Below are 15,061 nucleotides of genomic sequence, written 5' to 3'. Positions count from 1 at the left end.
CTCTGCCCCAGATAGCTGTGGAGGCTGGGTCATTGAATATATTTAAGACGGAGATGGACAGATTTTTGAGTGATAAGGGGTTATGGGGAGTGGGCAGGGAAGTGGATCTGAGTCCATAATCAGATCAGCCATGATCATATTAAATGACGGAGCAGTCTTGACAGGCCAAATGGCCTACTGCTGCTCCTATTTCTTATGTTTTATGCTATAATAACATGGAATTGGGGAGGAATTTCAGGTCAGGTTCCCACGTTACAACAGTGACAAAACCCCAAAAATACTTCACTGACTGTAAAGCGCTTTGAGACGTCCGGTGGTCGTGAAAAACGCTATATAAATGTAACTCTTCCTTTCTTTTCTTTTAGGGGATAGATTAAAGAACAGGATCTCTAGGGTAGCAGTCTCAATTACTTCTCATCATGCATTAGTAAATAAAGGAATACAACAAGAAAATAAAGGAATACAACAAGAGAATAAATATGTAACTGGAGAAATGGTGTAGCAGGGAAGTGTTCAGATTCATAGGATACTCGGATCAGTTTTGAGCAAAGGTGGTCTATACAAAACAGGCAGGCTTTACTTAAACAATGTCCACGCTGGAAGAATAACTGGAGTTTTTGGGGAATGTTGAAACTAACATGAAAGGGAGATGGGGAGGAAAAAAAAACAAGATGAAGAAGCAGAAATAAAAACAAAAGGGACATGGGGTGTAGGAAAGATAATTAAAAAAAGCAGGAAAGTAACTTTAAAAAAAATTGTCTTTGAGATGTAGGCAACCATGGCAAGATGCATTTTTTGCCCATTCTTACCCTGTAAAGATCGGGTGAGTGTTATTATTAAACTGCTGCAGTCTTTATGGTGATGGTGTTGGGTAGGGAGTTCCAGGATTTAGACCCAGCGATGATGAAGGAACAGCAGTATATCTCCTATCCTAGGTGTGTGACTTGGAGATGATCATGCTCCCTAAACATTACTGCTCTTTTCCTTCTCGGTGGTTGAAGTCAAGGGACTACTGCTCAAGGAAATACTGCTGAAGTAAGCTTAGTAAGTTACTGCAGTGCAATATAGATAGTACATATTGCATGTTGAGGTGGATATCGAGTTCAGGGGTGCTGATCAAGAGGATTGCTTTGTCCCGGATGATGTTGTGCTTCTTGCATGTTGCAGAGGCTCCAGGTGAATGGTGAGTATTCCATCACACTCCTGATTTGAACCTTGGAGATAGTGGGAGAGATTTTGAGGGGTTGGGAGGTGAGCCAGCCATCTGTTGTAGAGTAACCAGTCCCTACCCTGCTTGTGCAGCCATGTTATTGATATGGCTTGTCCAGTTCAGCTCTTTTCAATGGCAAACCGCAGGATGTTGTTGGTGATGCCATTGAAGGTCGCGGGAGGTGGTTGGGCCTTACCTTGTTTGAAATGATCATTGCCTGACACTTCAGTTAACATTTGTGTCACATTTTGGCTCAAGCTTGGATGTTTGTTGTCTTGGTCTTGCTGTAAGGTGAAGTGGGCCATTTCACTACTCGAAGTTGTGAATGGAGCTGAACATTGCAGAATTGTCAGCCAACAGGCCCACTCCTGCTCTTATAACAGAGGGAAGGTCATTGATAAAGCATCTGAAGATTGTTGGGCCAAGAACGCTGCCTTGTGGAACACTGTCAGTGATATCCTGGGGTTGTGATGATTGGCTCTGACTACCACAATCATTTTCCTGTATGCCAAGTATAACTCCAGCCACTGCAGTATTTTCCATATGACCCCCTATTGACCAGATTTGCCAGGGCTGCTTGGTGCCATATGTGGTTGAATGCTGAATTGATATTGAGGGAAGTTACTCTCCCCTTCCCTCTGGCATCCAGCTCAAGTTTCCATATCTGGATCAAGGCTATAATGAGGTCCAATGCTGAGTGGTTCTGGCAGAACCCTGAACTGGCTGACGAGCATGTTATTGGTAAATAGATGTCATGTGATGACACTAGTGACTATTTCTTCCATCACTTTACTTATGATTGGGAGGAGACTGCTTGCATGGTTATTGGCTGCGTAGTTTTATCCTGTTTTTTTTGAGTAGGACAAAGCTAGGCAATTTTCTACATTGTCGGGAAGATGCAAGTGTCATAGTGGCTCGAAGACTAATTGATTAGTTTTGTTCTGCACGTTTTCAGCACTACAGCCAGGGCTATAGCTTTTGTTGTGTCCTGTGTACTCAGCTGCTTCTTAATGTTACACATGTTAATTTAACATTGAACTCTAGTTAGTTCTATTTTGTGTTTTACCATATATTCATTTTATATTGTTTTTGCTTACTTGAGTAATTTGTGCATTTCCAGGTTCTGGTTCCTGTCTTGTCCAATACAAATAATCATTTGGGGTGGCCACAAGCTGTATCCCATGATATCAGAAAAAATATGGAAATGATAAAAAGCAAAATATTTGTTGTTCATGGCCAAATGGAAGGGAAAACTATTTTGCCCTTGCCTCTAGTTCCTGAAAGTATTTTTGAAAACCAAGAAATGGAAATTCCAGATAAGTATGTTCTTTCGTTTCTACACTCTGGCACTTTTTTTCAAATTTACTGATTTCTCATAAGTAGTCATTAGCAGATGTTGCATGTTCTTTGTTTGCTTTTGGAAAAAGTTATTCATGACTTCGTAAAATGATGGTAATCCTGCCTATCACAAATTTTTGAAGGTCTTCTATGTTAAATACTGTGGGTTGCATCAGAAAAGTCATTATTTTAATATTTATAATAAAACTTGAAATTAAGGGAGAAGGTTGATTAGCAGTTTTTAATACAACTAGGAAGTTACAGAACCTGCTAAAATGGTAGCTATAAATATGACTGCATTACATTCTGATAATGTGAAATTGATATAAATAGTCTTTATTTTCAAGATGCATTATATTAATGATATTTTGAATCACCACCATCTGAGTGAAAGTGTAACCTTATCAGCAATCTACCATCGCATAGAATATGAATCTCAAAAGCTCTGCTCTTGCTTGCTGATAAGTTATCACTGACACTTGAGAAACTGATAATTGTCAGATCAGCTTTTTTTTGAAGCCTGCAGTCTATGGAAAAAATTAATAAAGCTTTTATAAGAATTTATAGATGTAGTCAAATCCAGGTGCCTGCCTTGGGTTGTGCACGTCAAGAATAATGCTTAAAAACAAGCACTGGATATGGCAAAAATAATGCTGCATTACTGCTTATGTTCTACGAATGTCCAATCCTCTTTCAGTTCTGTGGGAAATAGTAAATTGATTGTGCAAAATTTTTGAAAATCTGGACCGCTTCATAGTTGGAGGAGGATAGAATATTATTTATAATGTATTTAAAGTCTTGTATCGGTATGCATACATGCACTTGTCAACTTTGTGGGGGTTGGGGGGCGGGGGAGCGGTGGTGGTTGGTGGCAAAGGATCCAGGCAAATAGGACCTAAATTGCTCTCTGCCTTTTTCAGACCAATTGGTGTCACCTTCCGTCACCAATTTCTGTCAGCTTCCGTCTTAATGCAATCACAGCCCCTTCCCCCCCCCCCCCCCCCCCCACCCACTGGTCTCCCTCCACCATTTTACCTGTCATCAACTGGTTCCTGTCTTAAAGGGTAAATGTCTGCTTCTGTGATCCAAGAACCGTAAATTTCCATCTATTTAAATTAATGGATACAAAGTCATGGACTAGGGGGTTATAATTTCCTGATGCATGCACACAGTATGTGCCAAGAGCATAGAAGCAGGAAATTTATCTTTTTAGCGCACTATTAGTGAGTTTGATAATTTGTATAATCTTTAATAAACATAGATTTTCATGAACAAAAAATACTCAAAAGGTTTATTATTCAGTTTGCATGCTTATATGTTTATTTCCTTTAAGATTCAAATTTGTTTAGAAGAGAGATTTTTAACTTGGCTTTTCAACTAAAAAACTAAATATATTTGATAAACGATCTTTGTTTTCTAACTTTCAACAAAGAAATCACACCTGCTCTAACCCACAGATATTTTCTGCCCATGAGCAATTCCTAATAGAAAAGCTTCTTTTAAGTTTTTAAATAAATGTTAGACTTGCTTGAAAGGTTTGAAAATTCAATCACCAGTTTGTGTTTGATGTTGCTTATATTAAGTTGAAGGATAAATGTCTTTCTTGCCTATTTGTTTGGTCTTTGCATTGCTGGGTATGTCTGTTGTGGGTTTCCCCCCGACCCCCCCCCCGCCCCGAGTGTCTGTTTTGTTTTTCTGTTTCTGTATGCCATGTTGTTTTATTTGTGTTTTCTTCTTTAGCTTTATCTGTACCTTTATTGCACTCTCAAGGATACTTTGGTGATTTTGTTCCTTGATGTATGTCTTATAATTAATGATCCTTCTGCAACTTCCTGTGTCTGTGTTGTTGTGTATGTAAGTAAACAGACTAACTGAACCAGGAGTAAAGTAACTTAACTGTGTAATTTATAGCAACAACCAAAATGGGTGTCCCAAAACCAACATGAACCAGAATGCCTTCAGCAACTGTGAATAGCTCCTACAGGGTCCTAATGCCCATCTAGTGAGCTGTAACAAACCGAGTATGAACTCAGCATATTTCCCCCTCTTTTGAAAACACAGTCTATGAACAGACAAAGTCCTTGAGATAGCCAGGCCATATTCTAATACGCTGAGACCGGCGTGGAGCTTGCGGTGTTTGATCGAGGTTTTCGGTTGGGAAACAGAACGCTGCGTCTCTTCCATCCTGCTTGTCTGTTTGCCTGTGAGTTGGGATCAGTCTACGAGTGTTCCATCGAATTCCATCATTGAGCTCGTAGGTGTGAGGGCTGAACTTTCACCCGATCTGTTTTGGTGGCAAAAAGGAAGATGTGAGCTTATGCCCCCGGTTTCGGTGCTTAATTCTGACCCAATCTCCATTCTTCAATTGGGGCTTTTGAACACGTCATTTTGTGTCAATGTACGATTTCGCTTTTCGTTGGCATTCCGAAATCTGGGATGCGAGTATGGTTATCTTTGTGCTAGGTTTGGCTGGGGATTTGAGAATGTCCAGTAGCCAGCGAAGATTCCGTCCAATCATGAGCTCAGCGGGTGTCTTCCCCGTTAGCGAGTGTTTTGTTGAATGGTATGTGCGGAGAATGGTTTGAACCGCTTCGTCGAATGTTTGGCCTGCTGCAAGGTTGGCTTTCGCAAACCTCTTTGATGACGCGGTTAAATCGCTCAACACCTTCGTTGCTTTGAGGATTGTACTAAGCAGTAAGGCGATGCTCGATTGCATGATGAGTGAGGAAATCTGCGAATTGGTCGGACACAAACTGTGGTCCATTTGTCAGTGATTATGACCTCTGGGAGGCCGCACTTCGTGGCGCTGGTTAGATGTTTCTGGCCTTTTTGCTCAGACTGTCTGCTTCGCAGTGTGAGACAAACTCCTCGATGCGAGTGTCAATCCCAGGCCACCATTCTGAATCACGGCATCTCTGCTTCATGCAGACAATGCCAGGGTGTCCATTGTGTGCCAATGAGAAAACGTTCTGTTGGGAATTACTGCTATATCACCACAAGCTAGGCAGCCATCGTTCCAAATGGAAAATTCATCGAAGTCTGTGAAATGTTTTCAGCTCTTCCGGAATTTGCCTAGGCCACTGTCTGGAGGAAATGGCACACGTGCTGGAGCGCAGCATCACTCTGTGATCGATTTTGAGTTTGTCGCAGGAGACAAGGTTCCTGATAGACTGAGTGATGATCGACGTGACATATGTGTCGTCATCTGTGAACAAGTCAGCACTAGAGTCCGAAGCAGGTGTCGAGCGGCTGATCATGTCAGCTACGTGGTTGCGACTGCCAGCGATGTACTGTACATCAAAGTTATACTGATGAAGGTGATCTGACCATTGGCTGATTCGTAGTGGTCTGTGCCCAGATCCAATTGTAGCGAGTAGGAAGTTAGCATTTGGTAGTCCGTACGGAGGGTAAATTTCCTGCCATCGAGGTAGATGTGCCAGCGTTCACATGCGTAGATGTGAGTGCTTTGCATTCCCCTGTAGAGTATTTACGTTCTGCAGATGAGAGCGTGCGAGAGGCAAAGGTTACTTGGGCGTTCCAGGCCGTCAATCCATTGCGAGAGCACAGCACCCATGGCGGTGCCTGATGCATCCGTGGTGACATACGTAGTGGCATTCAGATCAAAGTGCACGAGGATAGGAGGGGATATGATTTTCTCCTTGAGCGTAGTGAATGCCTGAGCCTGGGAATCTGTCCATTCCCAAGGGACGTCCTTGTGCAGCAACTTGCGAAGTGGTTCGGCAATGTGCATGTAGTGCGGGACAAACTTCAGATAGAAGTTGCAAGTGCTGAGGAATGATGAAAGTTCTTTGACGTTGGTAGCCTCCTGCATTCACTGGATCACGTCAATGTTGTCCTTGTGCTTTGACTCTGTAGCCCAGAAAGTTTATTTCTCCAGCAGCAAATGAATACTTATCGGCATTAAGTGTAATGTTATGTGTAGCAAGTCTAGCCATAACTGTGTGAAGTCGCTGGTCATGTTCTTCCATTGTCCATCCATGGACAACGATATCGTCAAGCAGATTGAGGGCTCCCTCTATGCCTGCTAGTATAGTCGTGACAATCTTCTGAAATCCATTTGGTGCAGAAGATAGTCCGTAGTGCATGCATCGATACTGATAGAGACCATCATGTGTCATGAATGCCGTGAGCAGTTTGCTGTCCTCCACTAGGGGTATTTGCAGGTAACTGCGGCGGCGCATGTCAAGTTTCATAAAAACTATTGAGCCGTGGAATTCTGAAGACAGTTTGTCGATGGTAGGAAGAGGGTACTTGTCAGGGATGATGGCCTTGTTGACCTCCTTTCAGGTCAATGCATAGGCAGATCTCCTCATTTTTATGCCAAGCAATGACTAAGTTCGAGATCCAGGGTGAGGAGTCGATGCTCTCAATGATTCCCTGAGATTCGAGTCGTGTTAATTCTGCGGATACTTGGTTGCAAACCGCGAATGGGAGACGGCAAAATCGCTGCATAACTGGTTTGATTGAAGAGACAACGCGGGGATGATGGCAGAATTTTGTTGTCACTCCAAACCCTGTGAAGATTGAGGGATACTGCTCGTCCAAGTCCACTGTGTACACAGGTGTGCCAGTTGCGTCGTAAACTTTGAACCCAAGCTTGTCAAAAAGGTCAACACCCATGAGGCTTCGTCCCTTTGTGACATGCAAGGAAAAGTTCTCCAATATTGTGTCCTTATAGTATATCGGGACAGATATGACCCCAAGTAGCTCAATATTGGAGTCGGAGTACACATGTAGAGTGAAAGTTGAGGGCTGCAGTTGACCGTGCGTGAAGTGGGTCTTGTACACCGCCTCGCTCAATATGGAGACTTTGGCTCCAAGGTCAATAAGGAGGCAGATGGGCGTTCTGTCAATGTTTACCTCTCAGTTCTTGAATTTGCTTGAACCGATGTGCGAAATGTCACTAACTGTGTAAACCATACTGGGTTCATCACTATCGGGGTTATCCACATGTCGAATATGCTGCGATAACTCTAGCAAAATGGTTCATTTTACCACATGCAGAGCATTTCTTCCTATGTGCAGGGCAGTTAGGACTCTTTGCTGAATGTGATTTGTCCCCACAGTTAAAGCAGTGGAAGTTAGGCCCACGATCTGTAGTGGGTAGCTTATTACTAGCCCTGGGTCTCTGCTGTGATTTTCGCTTTGGACGAACGCCTTGCACATGGGCTGTAGCTGAGGTCTGCTGCACAGGGGAAGCAGGGGATCTGATCGCTTTTGAATCGGAAAGCGCTGATTCAATTTGGATGGCCAAATTAGTTGCTTTATCCAATGTCATTTTGTCATCCTCCATTAGCAAGCGTTCCCGAATGCAGGGGATTGATGTTTTCTCAATAATTTGATCCCTGATCATTTCCTCTGAGTGCTCCAAAGTTACACGTAGTTACAGTTAATGAAATTTTATACTGTTTAATTGGTTCACCGTTCCCTTGCCCCCTTTGACGAAAATTGTATCTCTCCATCATACTTTTCTTTGGCCCAAAATATTTCTCTAGGGCGCTTACCACTTTTCAAAGATGCGTTGTCCTTCGGTGCCGAGGCAGTGCATAAGTATTGCACGGCGGCGAGCTGGTGTCACGTTGTCACCATCTAACCCACTCGCCATGATGTACATAGAAAAGCTTTTTATTCATCTCGGCCACGGAATTAGAGGGTCCCCAGATGTGGAGAGGAAAGGCTGGGGGGGAGGGAGGTTAATTTGATTCATCCTCGTCACCAAATTATGTTGTGTACGTAAATAAACAAACTTACTGAACCAGGAGTAAAGTAACTTAACTGTGCACTTTATAGCAACAACCAACATGAACCAGAATGCTTACAGCAACTGAATAGCTCCCACAGGGTTCTAATGCCTGTATAATGAGTTGTAAGAAACAGAGTATGAACACGTGTTCCACGTCTTTCATATTTTGTTTCATCTTTGTCAAGTTGATGTTAGTACTGCTCTCATTTCCTTGTGATTTTGTACGCCAATTTTTCATCATATTTTGTATTCTTACCTTTTTCCTATGTTACCTTAATGTTGTCCCCCTCAGTGCTTGCTGCAGATTTGTTTGTTTCACCTGAGCCTCTTGCGTTCCTCAACTCCTTTACATTCTTGTGGTGTTCTGGTCCTGTTGCAACTTCACCCATTCTTCTTAATTGTGTAATCCTGTAAGCTTGCTGTTCCTCCTGTCCCCTCAGCCTTCCCTCGACTCGGTATTTTCCCTCTTTGGCTGCCTTTATATCTGTGTATAAATTGATAAACTATAAACCCCTGAGGCTTTCTTCCACTTTCTATCCCATCCCCATATCTGTTGCTACTCTCAGCATTCCCCTACCCTTAACCCCTCCTGATTTTCTCAAAGTTACCACGCTTTAGCTTCCCTTGTCATTGTATCCAAAAGTCAGCAGGCCTCAGTCTCCATTTCCCTAAAATGGGAAAAATTACTGTGTTTTGAAAATGATCACTAAAAGTAGGCAAATGTAGTAAAAGCTAATTCGGTGAGGAAAAGGTAAATTGCAGGATCAAGTTGCGGCAGCAATGGGAGAAGGGTGGCCAGCTAGTTGGGTCGATGCAGGATTGTGGTCTTCAAGCAGGGTACAGATGGGTGAAAGCATGGTGGACAAGAAGAAGGGAGTTGGTCGAAGCTGGTCAGCAGGGTGGAAGAGAGTGAAACAGAACTACCAGGCGACCTAAAGCATCATCATCATAGGCAATCCTTCGAAATGAGGATGACTTGCTTCCACGCCAAAAAGGGATGAGTTCACAGGTGTTTCAATGAAGGACCTAATATTCCAGATCCCGAACTACATCTTGAAGGGTGGAAGATGCCCAGCCACCACATGGGCTTGACAGAGCTAGGTCTTGGTCCAGTGCCAAGATGACTGGAGACCTGCTCTTCTGCACAGGCCTAGTGCAAACACATCGCAATGTGGGCTGGCCCGTGCTGCCCCTGGGCCCTCGCCTCTTCTGGCTCCGAACTCGTGCCTCTCCCAGGTCCCGATCACATCCCTCTACATTCGCTGCTCCTTCACCCCGATCTCACCGCCCTGCCCACGCTCCAATCACCGACCTGGACCTTGATGACGTCCTTCTTCGCTGTCGTCGCCCTCCTGCACCAGCACGTGCTATACCTTGAAGTGGTACGCCGCCATGCTGCCCATGGCCGCCGCTCGCCACTCCTTTTATGGCCCCGATCTGCCACTGATGGTTTCTCGCAGGTCGGGGCTGCCACGCTGTCCAGGGGCCGCTGCTCGCCACTCCTTTTATGGCCCCGATCTGCCACTGATGGTTTCTCGCAGGTCGGGGCTGCCACGCTGTCCAGGGGCCGCTGCTCGCCGCTCCTTTTATGGCCCCGACCCTCCGCTGATGACCTAAAGCATTACTAGATTGGTTGACAATAGGATGGAACACCGAACAGAATGGTGAAGAAAGGAGTGAGTGAAAGGTAAAAGCAGCAAAAAAATTTCATTAAATTAACTTTTTTTAAAAATGGGACTTGTCTCACTTCAGGGAGAAGGAAAGTCAGGGGAGGGGAAAAACAAAATGGCTTCCAGACCTAAGCAAATCTGCCACAGCACCACCTCATGATGGGCAACTGAGTATATGAAAAATGAAAATATGAAAAATGAAGAGGATGTTTCCATTGATGGGGGAGACTAGAACTAGAGGACATAATCTTACAATAAGGAGCCGCCCATTTAAAACAGATGAGAAATTTCTTCTGAGGGTTGTGGATCTGTGGAATTCACTGCCTCAGAGAGCTGTGGTAGCTGGGACATTGAATAAATTTAAGCCAGAAATAGACAGTTTCTTAAACGTTAAGGGAATAAAGGGTTATGGAGAGTGGGCAGGGAAGTGGAGCTGAGTCCTTGATCGGATCAGTCATGATCGTGTTGAATGGCGGAGCAGGCTCGAGGGTCCGTATGGCCTACTCCTGTTCCTATTTCTTATGTTCTTATGTCATTATAAATCTTTACATTGACAGTTTCAGGTTAAATGTTTCCCGACCTTTTAGTAATATAGATGCAGACAAAATAAACTGGCTAAATGATTCTAATCGATCTAACATATTGAGAAGCTCTTTATTTGTGTAGCCTTCCACAAATGGGTAGCTCAGTACTTCATTCCATTGAGTCCATGGTGATCCAGTGGACGCATCAGATAACAGATGTTATGAAACGGGATTCTGTTCATGTCTTGTTTGAAGAATTAAATCCTGTTCCAAGTGCAGAAATTTACTTTTGGATGACGAGGAAAGAAAACTTACTTGGAATCTATAAACAGGTTGGTATGTGGAACCAAACTGAAAATGTTTTCTCCTTTTCACTGTGAGCATTTCTTTTTAAATTGAAATCTACAAATTGAATAACGAATGATGAGGCTGCATTTTTGATAGGTTTTAAATAGGCAGCAACATAATAAACACTCATACTGGTGTGAAATAATTTGCTGTAACAGTTTAAAAAAAAACTTGGTATTTTGAATGTGGTTTGTATAGTAACTATGATATATACATGAGGTATGTAACAAACAGTATAATTATTAGTGTTCAGTAAAGCAACTCAATGTAAATGTAGCTAATAGTAACCAGACCAGAAGCTGACAGACCTGCTGTGTATTTCCAGCATTTAAAAATATACATATTTTCAACATTTTCAGGTTTCTTTTTTCTATTTTTGCACCCAAGCATTAGTTGCCTGTGTCTGGTGCAATGGGTTGGCATACTGATATGCCATAATACAGAGATATAGGAGGTGTATTCAAACTCATGAATCTTCACAGGGAAAATTCACAATTTCCCCTGCTTCATCCCATCAGATGGCAAGTTTCTCGGAGGAGCTTCTCAACATGATCGAGGAAAAATGTGATGGCATATTTCCTCCCCTCCCCTCCCCCAGTCATTTCCTATCTCTTGGCTCCCTATTGACATTAGCAGAAGTGGGCGAGCCTGCCCATCATCATTGCAAGGAAATAATACACTTTATGTATCTTGCATAAGACACAACTTTTATTTTGCCAATTCAGATAGCAAAGGGTTAACATTTTTCTTTATTGCAGTGACTTTAATGATACTAACTCTGCAATTGTTCTGCAATTGTTTTGTACAGCTACAGAATCCCAAGGTTTGCAAAATAGGTAATATTCTGAAAATTGTGAAAAGCAGCTACTATTCTGCCTTCAAAAACATTATCTTGAAAGTGACAGAAGGTAACTCACTAAAATTATATTTTGAACATGTAATATTGTATAGAATGTTTCAAAATTAGATAACCTTTTGTTTGGTTACATAACACTGCCAAACTTCCAGAAGTTCAGACACAAATAGTTAATAGTTTGTTCCTATGGTGATCCTAGTTTTTGAATCAAATGTAAGTTAAGCAGCTAAACAGTCATTTGAAAGTGTATTGACTTTGTTTCTTACTGCCCTTGTAAATCATTGAATATAATTGCAATTGGTGTGGAAGGGGAAAGTAGCTGGAAGAGTGAGGTTGGGATTTTGACTGAGGCCTGGAGAAAGCAGGATCACTAAATGGATGAATATCAGGGCTTGTGCATGTTGTTGTTTTTCTTCTAGTGACTATTGCCCTTCTCAATCACCAGAGAAGGGGACATGTATAGTTTGTTTAGTACTCGAATTATTCCTAAGCAGGACCCATGTTAGAAGACTTTGCAGTGCTTTTTTGTAAACTTGTAAATTGTAAGTTAAACACAGCCTATTATTTCATTTTACTGCTGTACAACCATCATTCATTATTTAAGTTGTTGCATGAACTCTGGCATATTTATATATCTTTGCAGCAGTAAAGAGAGAAATATTGTTGGCCATTAAAATGATATTCTCCTAATTGTCTCGGATTACAAACTGAGGAACAGGATAGACTGGGTAAACACTCGATGTGCTGGGAACCAGGTAGCCGTTGAGCCCCAGGCCCGAGAGAGAGGAATTTTATAAATGATTACTTTGAAAATTATTTGGTCAATTCTATGATGATCAATCAATTGTCTAATGATAGAACTGATTTTTCATATATCTGATTTGTTAAATGCAATCCAAAATCAATCAGCACTGTAATTAACAGATGATGGATACTGGAAGCAATAATTATTTTTAGGTGTGTTGTCATGGAGGTGCACTAGGCACAAGACGTTTGATTAGGGAAAAACCGAATTTGAAGACTCAAATATTTTAACAACATTTCCACTGATCAGAAACCCTACCTCAACTTTCGAATGCAGTGATACCGTACCATATAGGGAAAGTATGGCACAGAAGGTATTACACTCTAGGAAATCAGTGGTGTTTCATATTCATGGTCCTCTTCCCCAAAAACTGCTTTTCGCTAAGTGAGTATAAGTTAAGTGAACCAATACAATCCACTTGTAAGTTTTAGTCTCCATTTTGGTTCACTGTCTGAGCTAGAACAAGAATCCATTAGTTCCAAGGATGTGTATCATAGAATCATCGAAATTTAGAGCACAGAAGGAGATCATTTCAGTCCAGCATGTCCACGCCAGCCGACCAAGAGCTATCCAGCCTAATCCCACTTTCCAGCTCTTGGTCTGTAGCCCTGTAGGTTACGCACTTTAAGTGCACATCCAAGTATTTTTAAAATGTGGTGAAGGTTTCTGCCTCTACCACCCTTTCAGGCAGTGAATTCCAGATCCCACGACCCTCTGGGTGATGAAATTTCCCCTTGTATCTCCTCTAAACCTCCCTCCAATTACTTTAAATCTATGTCCCCTGGTTATTGACCCCTCTGCCAAGGGAAACAAGTCCTTCCTATCCACTCTATCCAGGCCCCTCATAATTTTATGCACCTCCAATCAGCTCTCCCCTCAGCCTCCTCTGTTCCAAAGAAAACAGACCCAGCATCTCCAATCTTTCCTCATAGCCAAAATTCTCCAGTCCAGGCAACATTCTTGTAAATCTCCTCTGCACCCTTTTCAGTGCCATCACATCTTTCCTGTAATGTGGCCAGAACTGCATACAGTACTCCAGCTGCGGTTTAACCAGAGTTTTATACAGTTCAAGCATAACCTCCTTGCTCTTGTATTCCATGCCTCTACTAATAAAGGAAAGTATTCCATATGCCGCCTTAACCACCTTATCTACTTGGCCGGCTATCTTTAGGGATCTGTGGACCCCTAGGGATTTGTTCCTCTACACTTCTCGGTGTCAAAGCATTTAATGTTTATACCCTTGCCTTTTAGACCTCTCCAAATGCATTACCTCACGCTTATCGGGATTGATTTACATTTGCCACTGTTCTGCCCACCTGACCAGTACATTGATATCTTCTTGCAACCCACAGCTTTCTTCTTCATTATCAACCACACAGCCTATTTTAGTGTCATCTGTAAACTTCTTAATCATACCCCCAACATTCAAGTCCAAGTCATTGATATATACCACAAAAGCAAAGGGACCCAGCACTGAGCCCTGCAGAACCCCACTCGATACAGCCTTCCAGTCACAAAAACACCCACTAACCATTACCTTTTGCTTCCTGTCTCCGAGCCAATTTTGGATCCAACTTGCCTCTTTGCACTGGATGGGCTTTTACTTTCGTGACCAGTCTGCCATGTGGGACCTTATCAAAAGCTTTGCTAAAATCCGTATACCCTATAATCATACACACTGCCCTCATCGACCCTCCTGGTTACCTCCTCAAAAGAATTAAATCAAGTTCGGCAGACACGTCCTTCCCTTAAAAATCCATGCTGACTGTCCTTGATTAATCCATGTCTTTCCAAATGAAGATTTATCTTATCCCTCAGGAATTTTCCCAATAATTTTCCCACCACTGAGGTTAGGCTGACTGGCCTGTAATTACTCAGTCTATCCCTTTCTCCCTTTTTAAACAAAGGTACAGCATTAGCAGTCCTTCAGTTCTCTGGCACCACACCTGTAGCCAGAGAGGACTGGAAAATGATGGTCAGAGCCTCTGCTATTTCCTCTTTTGCTTCTCTTAACAGCCTGGGATACATTTCATCCGGGCCTGGGGATTTATCCACTTTCAAACCTGCTAAGCCCCTTAATACTTCCCCCCTCTCTGTTTATCTTGTCTAATATTTCACATTCCTCCTCCCTCATTGCAAAGTTTGCATCGCCCCTCTCTTTTGTGAAAACAGATGCAAAGTTTTCATTAAGAGTCATACCCACATCGTCTGCCTCCACACACACATTTCCTTGGTGGTCTCTATTAGGCCCCACTCTTTCTCAAGTTATCCTTTTGCTCTTAATGTATTTATAAAATATATTTGGGCTTTCACTGATTTTACTTGCCAACATTCTTTCATGCTCTCTCTTTGCTGTCCTGATATCTTTTTTAATTGCACCCCTGCACTTTTTATACTCCTCTAGAGTTTCTGCAGTGTTGAGTTCTTGGAATCTGTCTTTTGCTTTCCTTTTTTTCTTTATCTTACTCTGCATATCTCTCGACATTCAGGGGGCTCTAGATTTGTTAGCCCCACCCTTTTTTTTTAAGGGAACATACTTGCTCTGT

At 42.5% G+C, this 15,061-nt stretch overlaps 1 protein-coding gene across 1 annotated transcript in view; it reads left to right on the top strand.

The window, feature by feature from the left end:
• The first annotated feature begins 1,942 nt into the window (after nucleotides 1–1,942).
• dnah9l (dynein, axonemal, heavy polypeptide 9 like) overlaps nucleotides 1,943–15,061 on the top strand; it is a 668,659-nt gene continuing 655,540 nt past the window's right edge. Inside the window, exons 1-4 of the mRNA XM_070873660.1 lie at nucleotides 1,943–1,951; nucleotides 2,331–2,530; nucleotides 10,667–10,838; nucleotides 11,663–11,762. Coding sequence (XP_070729761.1) covers nucleotides 1,943–1,951; nucleotides 2,331–2,530; nucleotides 10,667–10,838; nucleotides 11,663–11,762 — 481 coding nt within the window. The remainder of the gene's footprint in view (nucleotides 1,952–2,330; nucleotides 2,531–10,666; nucleotides 10,839–11,662; nucleotides 11,763–15,061) is intronic.

The sequence above is a fragment of the Pristiophorus japonicus genome, chromosome 3, assembly GCF_044704955.1.
Source record: "Pristiophorus japonicus isolate sPriJap1 chromosome 3, sPriJap1.hap1, whole genome shotgun sequence".
In the NCBI taxonomy this organism is placed as follows: domain Eukaryota; kingdom Metazoa; phylum Chordata; class Chondrichthyes; family Pristiophoridae; genus Pristiophorus; species Pristiophorus japonicus.
The sequence above is the reverse complement of the archived record's forward strand: the minus strand, read 5'-3'. Positions and strand labels throughout refer to the sequence as shown.